Genomic DNA, 16854 nt, shown 5'->3' on the forward strand with positions numbered 1-16854 from the left:
CCAGGAGAGCACAGTTACAACAAATAACACCCAAAGGCTATTCATTGCTCATGTCCCAAAGATGTAGTTGCAAGGTTCTCACTTGCAAGAAGTAATAACCCGTCTCATGCTGCTACTTAAAATTTTTAAAGAAAAAATATGGAGATTAATAAGAATTGTATTTATATTCAATGTGTAAGCTACTCTGGGCTAAATATAGCATACTTTTGATACAGCAAGACATTTTAATGTCATTCTGTAGTAGGCACTTAAAAGAGATTGTCTATAATAGTTGTAATTGCATAGACAAGAAAACAAATGTTGGTAAGTACATGTGAACAAAAACATTTAATTTAGATTTCATAGAATTAACCATAGGATTTGTTTATTTTTAAAAACTAAAAGGGAATTACTTTTGACCAGAATGCTTATCCAACATCTTATTTGTACATATGATAATAAACTGTGATCCTTTCAGAGATATTATTAATATAAACATGCTATCACGAGAAAATGTCTTGCATCCCCACTGCCTTGGTACTATGTGATATTCTTGCCAACCACCTTGGTGGAGGAGGAAATCCACTTCTGACAAGTATCACAGCCAATGGTGTCAGCAACCAACAGTGGCGTGATAAACTCTTTCCCAACATTTTTCTTTTGTTTGGACCTAACTTTTAAGACTTTGCATCAATAGACATTAATTTAATTTTGGGCCTTCTACCCCAAAATATGCTACCATGGCAGTTTAGAAAGCAGAAGAAATGGGAATTTCTTCCTTCAGGCCTCACAGGAGTAGTTCATAAAATAATTCTCTGACTTTCCTGGGAAGCGGTAGTGACATAACAAGAGGTGCCTTCTCTAAAATCTAGCATTGCGGTGTGTCTGAAACACAATTCTTGCTAAGTTCCTCTGTTTCTTACAAGTACATCTGTTTTTCCCAATAATATTTTTCTACAACCATCTGCTTATTCTTCAAACTTTAAACCACACAAGCTTCACTATTTCTGAAGACTATATCACAGAAAACTTATATTGTGTTTGTGTGCTTTCTTTCCCTGGCAAGCTGTCCTTTATTGTGGTCACTTCATCCACGACACTAGCAATATTATCTTCCCTACAATGGCATGGTTGGTCAGGCCAAATTCTAATGGATTGGCCCAGGCTGGGTTGGGGAGGAAGGCACTCAGGACGACAAAAGGAGTGCTGAGTGCTGGCTGTGCTGGATGACTACATCTTCTTTGTGAGTCCTCTGTTAATGTGTATGAAAGAGAGCTAATCAAAGAGAAAATCAGATAATACAAACTTTTTTGAAATCATTGTCGTGTTTTCCAAGTGTGACAGTGCAGGAGGCTAAGGCAGTATGATAGTGAGTTGTTGGCCTTCCTGGACTGTCTCAAAACATTTCAAGCTTCAAGATGTTGGTACATTAAGTTAATATAACAATCTGAGATTGGTATCATGCAAATAAATGAAGGGAAATTCATTTTATTAATTTTAAAGATAAATATTAACAGAGTTATTAAATTTAAAAAAGACAAAAACATCTATAATGTTCAACTTGAAAACCAGGCAAGGACTTTGATTCCTTGATAAGTTCTCACAGAGATAGGATTACTATTCTCCCCTCCTTCGTTTTCTTAATCTCTGTGTAATGTGCTGTGTGTGTGGCTTGTCTGTGTGAGCGCTAGAGAGCGTATGCAATTAGCACATATAGAAGTAGTTAGACAATCTCAGATGCTAATCCTTGCCTTCTACCTTATTTGAGTGCTGTTTGTCACCAAGTATGCCAGGTAGTTGGCTTATGAGCTTCCAGAGATGATCCTGTCTTCACCTTCCCTTTGGCTGTAGGAGAGCTTGGATTGAAGATGAATAATAGCTAATGTGGGTTCTGGGGATACATAGTCACATGCTCTCACTTGTTCAACAGGTGCTTTACTCCTGAGCCATTTCCCAGCTCTCTTTTCTTTAACCATTTCAGGAAAAGAAGAAAACAGGCTTGAGTTTTTTCTCTGACATCTGGAGAATTAGGAAAATTATGAGTCTGTTTTGCCAGCATTCAAGTCTAAGTGACATGAAGGTGATAGGTTGCATAATCAGGGATCAATAGTAGCTGATCAGGTTTCTTCCTGAAGTTTGGCAATGTGCCTTGCAGTTTTGCTCAAGACAGAGGACTTTAATACAAAATGGCATTCCTGCAGATAAGCTGCAGTCACAGCAACAGCATGCCTCTATGTTTCAGTGACAGAAACAGAAACCAGCAATGTTGAAAAGGAATATTTGAAACTCAGCCCTTTGGTGCTGTCAAGCCCTGGGCTGAGGGAGGTGCTATGACTATCCTATACTCCTCACAGATGCAATCACCCATGGGAAGAGTCCATCCATTGTAACAGTTAACACCCATGAGAAGATTCAGTCACTCACAATAGTTATCACCTATAACAAGAGTCCATCCCTTACAACAACAGTCACCCATAGGAAGGGTTCATCCCTTATAACAGTTATTATCCATGGGAAGTGTCCATCTTTTGTCCTAACAACATGAGACTTCTGAAATGCTTGCTTCTTACGTTATTTCAATCCACATGTCATCAATGTTCTGATCTAAACTGTATTTTCCAGTTACACTTTTCTTCATTTAAAATACCTGAAAGATTGATGGATGCCTTATAGACATCTTTTTAGTGTGAATCAACAAAGAGATGGCTGAGGATTCCATCACCTTCTAGCAAACTTGTTTACTAGCATGAATGGGTCTTGGCATACCTTTCAATTATATAGTTGAATTAAATAAAAGTAAATTTCTGATCATACTTAGTTTTAATTGAAAAACGCCTCCCCTCCCTTTTTTTTTTTTTTTTGCCCTGAGAATTGCAATCTGAAAAGAACCTGGTAAGCACTCTTTTTTACCAAATTTTAAATACAACATGAATGAATTGAAGTTTTAGGTAACATTAGAAACAACCTGTGAGAATTTGTCAGACATAATGTTTTACATAACTAAATTTATATATAAAATTTCTTTTTGTTACATCAGTGATAGTAATTAATAAGTATAGATAATGGATACATTGGAATTCATTATAGAATTCTTTCGATTTCTTTCTATTTTGTGCATATTTGGCAAGTCCATGGCAAAATTAAAACAAGAACAAAAAACAAACAAAAAGACACACCAGTAGATTTAAAAGCCATCTTCAAAGAAATTCCTACAACCAAGGCAATGTGGTTTGTTCTTTGCCTGGATTCTTTCTTGTATTTGTCTCCACAACAAGGAAAACTTCAGCTCCAGTTACATGTGCAGTGGTGTCAGGTGTCTCCACTCTGCCTCCTGCTCTGTGCTATTCCTTTGCCAGAAGGCACTATATTTGGATCTGTGTGTAACTGTCAACACTCTGGTGCAAGCTGTGAGTGATCAACTCATTTCTTTTCTAGGTGGGATTGCTTCTTGTCTGCCTTTGCCAATGATTTTGAAATATCTATAATAGAGAATTATTATAGAGAGTAGATGTTTCTGCTCTCCTGATAAAATAAATAGAAAGTGTCTTAGAATATCAATATCTTTCCCCCTTAATACATTAGTGCATTTTATTTTCATCAAACCCATCATTTGCTTCCTCCAACTTCACCTGGATCTCTCCCCCATATCCACCAGGAATTCTCTCTCTCTCTCTCTCTCTCTCTCTCTCTCTCTCTCTCTCTCTCTCTCTCTCTGTCTCTCTCTCTCTCTTTCCCTTCTCCACCAAAACAAAAGAAACTTATTGAGTCAAACTAGAATTGCCTGCACCCTTGTGAATGTAGTGCTGTCCACTTCAGCCGACATAACCAGGATTTACTCTTGAAAACCTACTTTCTCTCTTCCAGAAGCCATTGACTGTTCATAGCTTCTCAACAAGGAGTAGGGCCTTTTGAGCCTATTCATCCATTTTATAGTGGAATATTGACTAAGTAGACCTTGTGCATGTCTTTCGTAGTCAACCAGAATCATTGAAGGTTCATGAGTGCAACTGTCCATCATGTCCAGAAGACACTGTTCCATGGCAGGCATACTTGACTTCTGGCTGTTGCAATCCATTGTAACATGGTATTACAAAGGATTCCGTGGTATTCTTTGAGCTTTGTAGGGATGAATTTTATAAACATTCCCTTTGGGTATGTTCACACATCAGACACTCATTCTCTGTACTTTGACTGTTTATGCTTCTCTGTGTTAACCTCCGTCCACCAGAAAAAGAAGCTTCTCTGAGGAGATGAAAGCTGGACTCATCTACAGACATAAGGGTAGTATTTAGAAAGAGGTTGGAGACTGTATCAGTTTATCAAATTGTAGTAGTAAGTCCTGTCCTAGTGTCTCTCTAGCTACAGGTTCTTGACCAGATTTCTCGGTTCATCATTTGTCCTTTGTACATAGGAGGGCTACTGATTTTTTTTCCTTTGGTGTGTGTTAATTTTATGTCCAGCTATTTCACTGAAAGTGTTTTTCAGAAGTTTCCTGGAGGAGTTTTTAGTTTCTTTTATATATAAAATTCTATTATCGCAAATATTGATACTTTGACTTCTTTGTTTTCTATTTGTATCATCTTGATGTCCTTTAGTTGTTGATTGCTCTAGCTAAGACTTTAAGTACTATATTGAGTAGGTATTGAGAGTGGGCATCCTTGTCTTGTTACTGATTTTACTGGAAATGCTTTGGGGTTCTCTCCTTTTAGGTTGATGTTGGCCATGGGATTGTAAAAACTGACTTTATTATGTTGAAGTAGGTTCCTTATATCCCTAGCCTTCCCAGGAGTGGGGTGTTGGCCTTTGTTGAATTCAGTGAAATGATCTTATGGTTTTTGTCTTTCAACCTGTTTATACTGTGGATTTCATTTATCAATTTATATATGTTTAACATCCCTCATCTCTGAGATGATGTCATCTTGATCTTTTTTTCATGTATTCTTAGATTTGATTTGCAGGTATTTTATTAAGAATTTTCATATCTATTTTTTTTATGCTGAGTCAGGAAGACTCCCTTAAGCGCATCGCATGAGTCTCTGCTTGTCGCTAGCAAAACAGAGCCCACCTGAGAAAATGCTGCTACCAAAAACCCATACTTTTCTCCGTTCTTTTGTTTTTAAAATTCCTTTAAAGCTTTTGTCATTCTGCGTGGAAATTCATGAACCCACTTCTGATCACCATTATGTAAAGGGAAGCATTCCCACCAGCCTAGTTCCAGAGCTGCATCAGTCTCAAATGAACACACAGGAGGCTATATTAATTATGAAGCTGTTGGCCTTGCTTGTTTCTTACTGGCTAGCTCTGACTTAAGTATTTACCCCATACTTGTTAATCTAAGTATTTTTCTTACCGAAGAATAGTTCTGAAGCTCTCACCCCTTTAACAGCTACATCTTGACTCCCTGTGTTTCTCCTACCCAGAGTCCTCCTCGACTCCTAGTCCCATCTATCTTGTTTCCCTATTGGCCAACAGTATTTTATTGACATATACACAGGACTTTCCCCATCATATTTTCATAAGGGATATTGGTTTGTAATTTTCTTTCTTTGTTGGGTCTTTGTATGGTTTTAATATCAGGGCAAAAGAAGCTTTGTGAAAAGAATTTGGTAATGTTCCTTCTGTTTCTATTTTGTGGAGTAATTTGAAGAATATTGGAATTAATTTTTCTTTGAAGGTCTGGCGAATCCATCTGGCCCTATGATTTTTTTTTGGTTGGGAGAGTATTAATTACTGTTTCTATTTCACTGGGAGCTATGGATCTGTTTAAATTCTTTGTTTTGTCTTCATTTAACTTTGGTAAGTTGCACATGCCAAAAAATTTACCCATTTCTTTTAGGTTTTCCACTTCAGTAGAATACAGATTTCTAAAGTATGTTCTTATTATTCTCTGAATTTTCTCAATATCTGTTGTAATGTCCTTTTGGAGCTTCTCTGTATATATTTTGGTTGGGGTGGGTAAGAGTGTGCAAATCTTGTTGATTTTCTCAAAGAACCAATTCCTCATTTCATTGATTCTTGGCAGTTTTTGTTTCTATTTTATTGATTTCAGTCTGGAGTCTGATAATTTCTTTCTGTCCACTCTTTTTAGACACCATTTCCTTTTATTTTTCTAGACCTAACTAGTGTGTTCTTAAGTTAATAATATGAAATCTGTCCCTTTTTGGATACCAAGACTTAGTTCTACAAACTTCCTCTTAGAACTGCCTTTATTTGAACGCCATTTTAGCTATGGTGTGTTTTCATTTTCATTCAGTTCTAAAAAGGTTCAAATTTAGGTAGAAATTGCTTGATTGTTTTTATCCTCAGATATTTGTTGCTATTGATTACAATTAATAGTTTTGCTGGGTATAGTAGTCTGGGTGGCTATCTGTGGTCTCTTAGAGGTTTTGGAACAACTGCCCAGTTCCTTCTGGCTTTCAGAGTGTCTACTGAAAGTCAGATTTTTTAGTCTGTCTTTTATATGTGACTTGGTGTTTTTCTCTTACAGCTTTTCGTATCCTTTCTTTGTTCTGTACATGTTTTGTTTTGGTTATTATGTATCCTAGGGAATTTTTTCCTTGTCCTCTCTATTTGGAGTTTTGTTTGCTTTTTGTACTTTGATAGACATCTCCTTCTTTAGATTGGGGAAATTTTCTTCAATGGTTTTATTTAAAATTTTTTCTGTATCTTTCACTTGGGTGTATTCTCCTTTCTCTATCCCTATTTTTCATTTATTTATTTCATTTATTTTCATTTGTTTGTTTTCATGCCGAATCTTTTAGATCTAACATTTTCTTTGACTGAACCATCCATTTCTCCTATTTTTGCTTTCAAGACCTGAAATTCTCTCTTTCATGTTTTGCAACTTGTTGGTGAGGCTTTTGTTTGACATTGTAAGTTTTTAATTTCTAGTTTTATTTTAGTTTGGGTTTTCCTAGTGATTCTATTTCTTTGTTAAATTCTACTCTCAAGTCACGAAATGTTTCCATCAGCTGTTTGCATTCTCATGGTCTTCATGAAGGTATTTATTATTCTCTTCAAGGTCCTTCAACATGTTTATAATTTCTATTTTGAAGTTCTTGTCTCATACTTCAGCTAAACTATTTTTCTCAGGGTCCTATACTGGCTTCAGGGTGAGGCAATTGTCTTGGTTGCTAGTGTTTTTGTTTTCACACTGAGACCCAGACATCTGGATTTATGGTGTTTGAAGTGTTTCTTGGTGTAGGTATCTGCTCTCATCTTTGTTGGCTGTGTATTCTGTTATTCGATTGCTGTTGGACATTCTGGATCCTAACCAGGTGTACTGGTTGTAGGGTTCCTTGGGTCCCTTGTAGAAAGTGCATCTGTCGGTTGGCGGCTACACAAAAGAATCAGATGAACTAGAAGAAAAGGCAGAATGGGGCAGCGGGAAAGAACTAGGAGGCCCTTGGTCCACACTAGAAGTCATAGTCCCCAGGGAATGGAGATGGGGTGGGAGAAGAGGCACCTATAGGCAGGCTGTGGCAGAACTAAGAGTAAGTCTGGAGAAATTGGAGGGGAGTACAAGAAGGGGAAGAAAGGCCACCTGCTGATTCCTAGCCCATGAGGGTATAGGAGGTCCCCATAGAGAGTGGTGCTATGAGTCTGTGGGTGATACAAAGGAATGTATGTGGGCCTGAAGGAACGGCTGAGATGGGTGTCAGGAAGAGATCTAGTGGGACCCTGGGTCTGCATCCTGGGGTGTATTGTCCAGGTGATGGAGGCCAGGAGGGAGGAGAAACTTCTGCAGGCAGGCTGCAGCTGGACTCCAGAACTATATTTTTTTATTATTAATTATTAGATCACTTTCAGCACTTCATCCCTTAGATTTGGCGAAGAATGGCATGCCTCAACACTTTCCACTCTGCCTACATGAATGCCTTCCAATAAAAACAACAGTTCCCTCGCTTTCCCCGCATATATAAAGGGATTCTAAACACCCCTAGCTGAAGTACTATTTTTTGGGTAGAGAGGTTTTACTGTAAATAAAGCATGGTAAGATTATGTTTCCCCAAGGATCTTTCTAATCCAAAATACTACTTAAGACCTCATTTGTCCATTAGCTTGTTAATTATGTCCTTATAATTCTACCCTTGATGGAGAAATGTGTGGAAAAGTGTGACATTCTAAACCCACTGTACATAAATCTAAGAAAGACTGTTTAATGAGTCAGCAGATTCGTTTCTTGCCACAACCAATTAGTAAGGTCTACCCCAGGTCCTTTTTTTTTTTCTTCTTTCTTGACTTCCTCCCCAAACATAATCTTCTGCCAAACCTTTCAATTACTAACCACACATTGCCTTCAAAATCATTCATGGTTTTGAGCCTCTCAACCACTGGGTGACAACTCAATGAATTCACTAAGGAAAAGAGGGATCATATGAGGACTATGACCACACGACCTCAGACACAGGCCTCCTCTGCAGTTTTTCCGTTCCCAATTCTTACTTATCACTTACTTACCAGTCGAGCCTTTTTGTTCACTAGAAACTGTCAGTAAGATGCACTCTTTTCAAGGGTATTCCTTTTCTAGCAATTATTAATGTCACTTCCAAAGGAGGGACTTGAATCACTGAAGCTAATTTAAAACCCTTCCTCTTACTCAGTTGTACATTTCCTCAGTTGCCTAGAAGGTCTGGTTTTAAATTCACTCTCATCCTTTTATTTCCTTCTGTTCTGCCCATACCTGCCCTAATCCTGCCCTTCTCCCAAGATTCCTTGGAGTGCCTTTGATTCCCCTTAGAATAACAAAGTCTTATTAGTTTCTTCTCAATACTGAACATTAAAGTGTGAGACTAGATAATGCTGTTTTTCTGTTCTAGATTTCAGCAATTAAGCAGTCACACCCTGCCGGTGCTTTGGAGACTTAGAAGACAAATTGACATAGAGTAATGTAGAAACTTTCAAGAGACTGGTGGCTTATAAAAAGCTCATCTTGGCCATGTCATCTTGCAATTAAAAGTTTCTGAAGGACTGTAAGAGGTTCCGAGTCATATATTAGATAATAAAACCCTAAAGCAAACATCTGTGCATGTAGGTCAGTCCCATATTTAGATGGGATAGTCTACAAACTCTGTAGCCAAGTGTTATAGTCTTTTGATCCCCACCCCCTCCTTCTCTCCCAGCTGGTTTTGGTGGAGTTTTGAATATGGTTTCATTTTTGGCCAATGCTTCACTGCTTTGCCTGTGAGAGTTAACAAATCTAAGGACGTTGGTTTGGTTTCCCAACGGGTTAGTTCTCTTCCTGCTAATCTGAAGTTGAAGACTGTCCTTCAAATTGTGATCAACCATTTTAGAAATGGTTGGCATGAAGGAGATGGATGAAGGGAGTCAGATGGGTCAGTGTCAGTTCACAATAAGGCAAGGCAAGGCATCTGTCCTCTGGGATATGGTTTAGAAAGTTCCTTCTCCCTCACATGCAAATGAATGAACATTTATTTTCTTTTAGTTTGCTGTCATTTGTACATGCATGGCCACAGAATTTTGTTAGTTTCTATAGCTTTTCTTCTTTCTCTTGTTTTACAATCAGGTTATTAATTTATGAACAGCATCTGTGTTCTCATGACAACAATGTAGTTTATGGTGTCAGACTCTCTGGCCTACTTGTATGGCAGTTATTTGTTATTAAACTAATAAACATTTTTATTACTTTATTTTTCATGTGTATGGATATTTTTAGCATATATTTTGTTGATACTTTGAGAATCTTGTAACGTATGCAATGTGTTTTGATCCTATTCACCCTCCATTCTTTCCCCTCACTCTTCCTTTGCTTACCCCTTCCAAACTTTGAATCTGTTTTAAAATAAAATGTTTTGAGATTCTAATATTCTTACATCATTTCTCCCTTCCCTTTCCTCCCTTCAAAGCCTCCTACATACCCAAACTTGGTCTCATTTAGATTCATGGTTTCTTTTACTTTAATCATTTGTGAGTGGTGTTTATAGGAGGTGTGGCTTTGTTTGAGTAGGTGTGACCTTGTTGGAGGAAGTGCGTCACTGTGTTGGGGGTGGTCTCTGAGGTCTCCTATGCTCAAGCTACATCCAGCCACACAGTTGCTTCTGCCACCTGCAGATTGGGATGTAAAACTCTCAGCTCCTTCTCCAGCACCATGTCTGCTTTTATGTCACCCTAGAAATAATGGACTAAACTTCTGAAACTGTAAGCCAGTCACAATTGAATGCTTTCCTTTATGTCACTGAGGTATACTCAGGTAGGGAAATAATTGTGGAGCAGTATAGTTTAATAATTCCTCGGAAATGGGACAGGCAGTGTTTGTTTAAAAGGAAGATTTTTCGGAGCCACATCCAAAGATTTTGTCTGGATGAGACCCAGGAAAAGGTAACTTTCCAGGATGGCAACTGGATAAATACCAATTTATGCATAACATACTCTTTTTGTACTGGAGTATGGGGGAGGGGAGAAGGTTCAGGGTCAAATTTGCAATAAGGACTAAAATTTAAGTTACATTTGGGACGCTACTTACTCTCAGCCATTCCCTCATCATCTCCAGATGCTTATTCTGTTGATACTGCTTGTAGCCCCCAATGAAGGATCCTTGATACAGACTCAGCTTTGCTGTGTCAGCCACAAACGTGTGTGGTGGGGGGGAGGAGACGAACTCTTACAAAGTAACATTATTGACTGATTTGTTATAGGTGTAACTGTTCATCTCCTTATGGAATCTGTTGCAACTTCAATTGTTAAAAATCATAAATAGGGAAGACATTCATCTTATGAAGGCAATTGTAGGGTTTACTATTTTGTTTCACACATGGTATTTGCAGATGGCAACTTTTAAAAAACAATTCATTTTACTTTTGAAGGAGATGTGAAACATAACATACATTGAAGCACTATGAACTGTAAAACATAGTAGACAAAATCTCCCACTGGAAAAATTTTCCCTGCCAACTAGTTATTTTTAGAATGTAATACAATCAACAACTGTTCAAAAAATATTTGAGTCACATTCATGTTAAAATTTCTGGTATATATATATTAAAAGATGAATTAAATTTTAATGTTTTAAGTAAATAATGTAATTTGCCTGTAATCAACATACATAATCTCACATTTAAAAAAATTTAAAAGCCCAATGCATGTGTGTCAAATTAGGCACTAAGTGTTTACCACTATAATGAAATGTCTTCCTACTGAAAGTTATATCTAATGGAAATACTATCCTACTTGTGTCTAAATTTAGATTCATTACAATGATATAAAGTATTTTCAAGGTGACCACATGTGGCCAGTGGCTACTACTTCAGCTTTGGTACTATTCTAGAATTTTGCTTGCACCTCTAAAGGGCCATGAACTGCTGTGAGGTTTATTTTTGTTTGATATGCCACTTGGCTGACACTTGTCTTTTTCACATTCTAAAAGCCAATTCAAAGGGTAAGAGAAAACTGCAAGTTTCTTTTGGCATGTTCACTGAACATTATTAATGTTTGGTTGTGAATAAATTCTCTGGGCAAAATAAAACGACTTTCCAGAAGTAGGTAAATGTGTTGTTGATTTGGACTTAGAAAAATAAGCCTAGGATATAGTGGGTGAATCACTTTTGGCCTCTGCTTTCGATGACTGTCTTCTAGCCTGACGACAGATTTAACTTCTGCCTATTAGGGTTAGCGATTTTCACCTTCCTGACAGGCAAACTTCAGAGTTTGCACTTCTCGTAGTACACAGAAAGCTTTCACAAAACCAGGCGGTAGCCGCTGAACTTGCATCGCCAGGGATTCAGCCAAAGCTCCTTTCTATTTTTAGCCCGACCAACTGCGGGTCAATTCAAGTTTCTGCTTCTGAAAAGCGCTCAGATACAAAACAGAAAAGCGGAAGCCTAGATCTTTGCCATTCAAAGTCCCCGGAGACTACACCCACCGAAACTCCACCGGGGAATTGTTTTGGAGGCGGCTGCAGCCAGCCCCAGCAAGTCCCGGCGCCCAGCCTGGAGACCGCACTGCTTTCTACACCCTGCTAGGCGCGGCCCCGCCCAGCCCGGTTTTGGGGTGTGGCCAGGCGCGGAGGGGGCGTGTCGAGCCTCGGGGCGAGGCGGGGCGAGCGCGGAGGCGGAAGTTCTCCGGCGGCCAGAGTGGGGGACGGCGCAGGCACCGGGAGCCACTTGTCAGCGCTGCTCTGAGGCGGAGGCTGTGCCGCGAGGGTCCGGAGGTGAGTGGCGGCGGGCGGCGGCGGAGCGCGGCGCGGGCGGAGGAGGAGAAGGAGGTGGCGGGCTGTTGCGCGCCGTGGGGCGCGGGGCTGGAGGAAGACGGGGCGCGCGTCCCTCGGGGAGCCGCGGCTCTTCAGGTGTCCTGGGTGCGCGCGGCGGCGGAGGTGCCGGCACCGGGCGCGCGGCGGGCGGGTTGGAGCCCCGCAGCCGGGACTGGCGCTCGGGAGAGCCGGGTGCGCCAGGGGGCGCCCGCAGAGACCCCGGGCAGGCGGCGAAGGGGGCAGCAACCTCGGCCTGAGGGTGCACCGGCCCCCGGGAGGCTCGGGCGTGCGGAGAAGGTGCGCCCGCACGCACAGCCAAGCGGCGCTATTATTTTGTTTGCTGGCTTCCAGGCTACCGAGAAGCGTTTATTTCCCCTCGCTTCAATATTTACAGTTGTGTAACCTGTCAGGGGAAAGGTCGGTGCGTCCAGAAATGAAGCCCATTTAGCAAATTGGTCGCGATCGCCGGGAGTTTTGAAACCGGTTTACTTGTTGGCGCTTTTGTCAGACGGCGCTTCAGCTGCGTTTGGCAATGAGTGGGAAAAGGAAGGGCGTACGGACTGGGCAGAACTTGGAAAGAAAATTCCTGTCTGGGCTGGGCAGGTCTAGGGTGTGATCGCCAGATCCTATCCCAGGTCCTCCTCCTTGACCCGAGGACGTCTGAACCCGCCTGCCACGGAAACTGCTGGCTGGGGAACCTTATTTGGCCAACAGGGCTAGGCGTGAACCTCAGCTGGGGGAACGTCTCCTCCCGCTTTCCTCCTGAGCCTTAGTTCTTCAGCCCTGCCACCATTCTATCTCAGTAGGTGAGAAAGAATCTAGATAGTCCTCTTTAATTAAAGGGCTTGTCACTCGGGGTGGATCTCTCCCCCTTTGCACTCACCAAGGAAGCTGACTTAGAAGTGTGGGAAACCACGTCCAGCCCTCCTCACTAGCCCTAGATGGAAGGCATAACTTAGATAGTCCCCAAAAGAAAATCCAGAGCTCTGCAGAAATTCCAACATTTTTACTTGTTTGAAAGCAGAGTAAGTTGTTATTTCCTGCCTGTTCTGTTGGTATTTTAGGGTTTGGAGACTAATAACCACATAGGGGAGACTTGGAAAAGGCCAATAAAAATATTGCCATTGCTTAAGGATAGAATATTTTAAGACAGATGAATTCCAAATGAAGCTAGCAGAAGGGGAGCTTAGAGAGGAGACAACCAGTGTTATGGTGTGGCTCACCTGACCAGCGCTAGAAGTCTGAATAGCAAATGGGAGCAATCAGGAAAGGGAAGTTAATGGATGTGGGTTGCTACATACAAGGAATACATTCTCTCCTAGGGAAGAATGGAGCCGGATGAAGTTCAGCATAACTTTCACATTCTTCCCCTGGCACAGTTAAAGATTAAAAAAGGACAGTGGCCAGCCGGTGAAGTATCCGCTGGCTCACGGATTTATTTGTACTGTATGTCAATATCAAGACTGCCTCTGCTGGCCTTTCTCTGCGGGTCTTGCAGAGAGCTTTTTATGACAGGAAGGCGATTTTGTGTGGCATGTTACTCACTCCCTGCCATTCGGTTTTCACCTGCAGTTCAACAGTTTGACTTCTGGCGTCCTTTGAGTCTTTTTGTGTGGCCTTTGCTCTACTGCAGTACCAAAGTAGTTCACTGTGCAGTAGTATATTCCATCTGCAAAGTTCCACAGTGTGCCTTATCCCTGAAATCATTTTTCTTTAGGGACTAGGCTTCCTTTGAAATGTTGCATCAGTTTCCCTTTTCCAGAAGAAGGAATCTGTTTGCCCTCTCCTTGGTGGTCCATGTGCCGCTGAACTTTCGCCTCATGGCTAGACGTTTGAGTGGATTTAAAAAGTAGTTTATTAAGGTGGCTGACTTAACAGTTCAGATTTTCTAAGGAAGCCTGAAATATGTTCTTGTTTGCTTTTGCATTGGGAATTGGTCCTAAGGTCTCATAAATGCTAGGCAAGCTCTCTACCATTGAGCTGCATTTCCATCCCCCAGAGCTTTGCTTGTCAAGTGTCTTTAAAGCTATGAAATCATATACCTACCTTATTTTTTAAATGGAGGAACTGTATGTCCATAATATTATTTGTTTTTTAAAGAGGGAACAACTCCCATTCTTCCCAGATGCCTCCATAGGACACTCAGGTAAATTTTGAAAGAGCTACCTGGAGTCATTATGAGCACAGCAAGATTGGGGGGGGGATGGAAAAGAGGACTGCATTATGGCAATTTTCTAAGGTTCCAATTTAGTTTCATTAAGGTTAACCTGCACTTTAGCCTCATTTACTGGCTTGCGAGGCTTTACTCTCTGCTGTGCTGGATGATCTATGTGTATAAAAGAAAACAAAGGTTCAAACTAAAATACCACCTGTTCTAGAATATAGCCTAGCATTACCAATATGAAGGAACAATAAGGCTTTAGGTTCAATTCCCAGTACAAGAAACAAACAAATAGACATACAACAATAACCACCATCCCCCGATTTTAGGCACACATCATACTTCTAAGAAAATCTGAACTGTTAAATCAGCAACTTTATCTTTCCTGCGTTAATATACTTTTCCACTTTTTTTTTTTGGAGACAAGGTTTCTCTGTGTAGCTTTGTAGACCAGGCTGGCCTGGAACTCACAGAGATCCGCTTGTCTCTCTTCCTCCTCGAGTGCTGGGATTAAAGGCATGTGCCACGACTGCCCAGCACTTTTCCACTTTTTAAAACCCACTGAAATTTCTGTTCCATTACACTGACTTCAGAATTACATGTATATATCCGAACACACTGAGAATAAAGCAACTTTAAATTCCCTTAACTGTGGAAAATACCATATTTCTATAGAAGCTATGTGTTACAGCTCTTATTAGAAGTCTGGGCTCATCTCAGTTTTAAGTGATTTGTTATTTAGAAAACACAAACAGAACCAACAGATCTGCAGTCCCTTTAATATGTGCAGATAGTTGAAGTGAGAATAGTGTTCTTGTCGATTACAGTAAAAAAAAAAAGATGCACAAGATGGAGGGAATAGGAAAATCACATTGACTTACAATAGAAATAAAATCTTGTTCTGGTCTGGGCATGTAATTCCTCCAATAAAATATTCAAGTTTGTATGTGAGACTCCACAAATTTGGTTTTGCAATTTATAAATCTGGACAGATGTCTAAAAATGCATTCTGATAGGGAATTGATATGAGTATAAAGCTGTGTATTAATTAGCTCAGCAGATTCCTTTTCCTCAGCTGAAGCTAATCAAGAATTTGCTGGATATAACCTGTATGTCCTTTCATCCCAACCCAAAATACCAAACAGTTTTGTTAGCTTGATAGACAGTGGATTGATATATGTAATTTGGTTTCTAATAAACATTTTTATTAACCATATAATTTTCTTTTGTAGTTTCTCTCATTCTTTTTTGGAACTGCACATTGAATCCTTGGAACCATGAGCAGCTACAATGTGTCGTTGGTTGGCCCAGCTCCTTGGGGTTTCCGTCTCCAAGGTGGCAAGGATTTCAACATGCCCCTGACAATCTCGAGTGTAAGCAACCTTTTCAGATGTTACTACAAACATTTGTCCACTGTTTGGTCCCGGGGACCTCAGGACTGTGCTGTTGAATTCTCTGTTGTGTGGTCCACTTACTGCAGTCGTGGGAGCTTTGTCCCCCTACCAGGTTTGGCTGTCTAACGAAGAGGCAGGGACACAGTACTTAACAAGGGCAGGTTTAGTTCAGTGCAGCTTATTTTCATTTTCTCTGATGTTAACAAAACTAAAACAGAAAGCATCTAACCAAGGAGCCAACTCTAAGGGTTTGAATTGCCCCTTGTTTGGGAAATTCTCTGGGCTTAGGTGTTTCTTCAGAAGTACTTTTATGGCATTGTACTATCAAGTTTTAATGGCTCCTTTCAGTTCCAAAGACTGTCCGTTAACACTGGTGGTCATGACTGGTTTTGGTATTGTTTCCTCACCTCATATTCTGGTGGAGGTAATAGTTATGAGTGAGATGGGAAAAAGCTCCTTAGATCTGTGGAGAGAACGAAGGGTGTGGATCTCCAGCTAGACTTTCAGCCTGTGAATAGTTGGGATTTGAGTTCTCACCTCATTGGGATTTGGTTGAATGCAGTGTGTGTGTGTGTGTGTAGACACGGAGAGAGGGAGAAGGAAAAGGAGTGAGAGGAGTCAGGAGAGAGACTGGCTGAGACTCACTGTGTATCCCTGAATGGCCTGGACCTTGCCATGTAGACCAGGCTGGCCTTGAATACACCTGCCTCCCACGTACTGAGTAGAGGTGTGCACCCTCTTGTCTGGACTTAGAATGTCTTGGTGATTCTGAGAAAGGAATAATTACAACTTTTACTTATTGAGACTGGGTCAGGCACAGTTTCACTCACCAATAGGTACTTATTACTATTATTTATTTGCATAACTTCCTTTGTGTATGTGTATGTATTTGTATGTATGCATGTTGATGTACACACTCCGGACAGGCCAGACAGGAAGTTGGGTATCTGCCTCCATCACTCTGCCTTACTGCTTTGAGATAGGGACTCACTGAACCAGAAGTTCACTGTGGTCAGTGAGCTCTCTTAGCATCTGCCTGTCTCTGCCCACTGACACAGCCATGCCTGGCTTTTTATATGGGTGCTGGGGATTCAAACTCTGGTCCTTCGGCTTGC

General features: G+C 40.6%; 1 protein-coding gene across 14 annotated transcripts in view; it reads left to right on the top strand.

Moving 5' to 3' along the window:
* The first annotated feature begins 12046 nt into the window (after positions 1-12046).
* The window catches only part of Pdlim5 (PDZ and LIM domain 5), a 163035-nt gene continuing 158227 nt past the window's right edge, over positions 12047-16854 (top strand). For 13 of the 14 annotated variants that reach the window (XM_040751692.1, XM_040751693.1, XM_040751694.1 and 10 more), the window contains exons 1-2: positions 12047-12145; positions 15578-15718. In XM_040751692.1, the coding sequence (XP_040607626.1) occupies positions 15623-15718 (96 nt within the window). In that variant the 5' untranslated portion in view covers positions 12047-12145; positions 15578-15622. Of the gene's footprint in view, positions 12146-15577; positions 15719-16854 lie in introns of those variants that run through there. The other variant, XM_040751697.1, reaches the window with a different exon arrangement.

Source organism: Mesocricetus auratus, unplaced genomic scaffold (assembly GCF_017639785.1).
Source record: "Mesocricetus auratus isolate SY011 unplaced genomic scaffold, BCM_Maur_2.0 Super-Scaffold_100009, whole genome shotgun sequence".
In the NCBI taxonomy this organism is placed as follows: domain Eukaryota; kingdom Metazoa; phylum Chordata; class Mammalia; order Rodentia; family Cricetidae; genus Mesocricetus; species Mesocricetus auratus.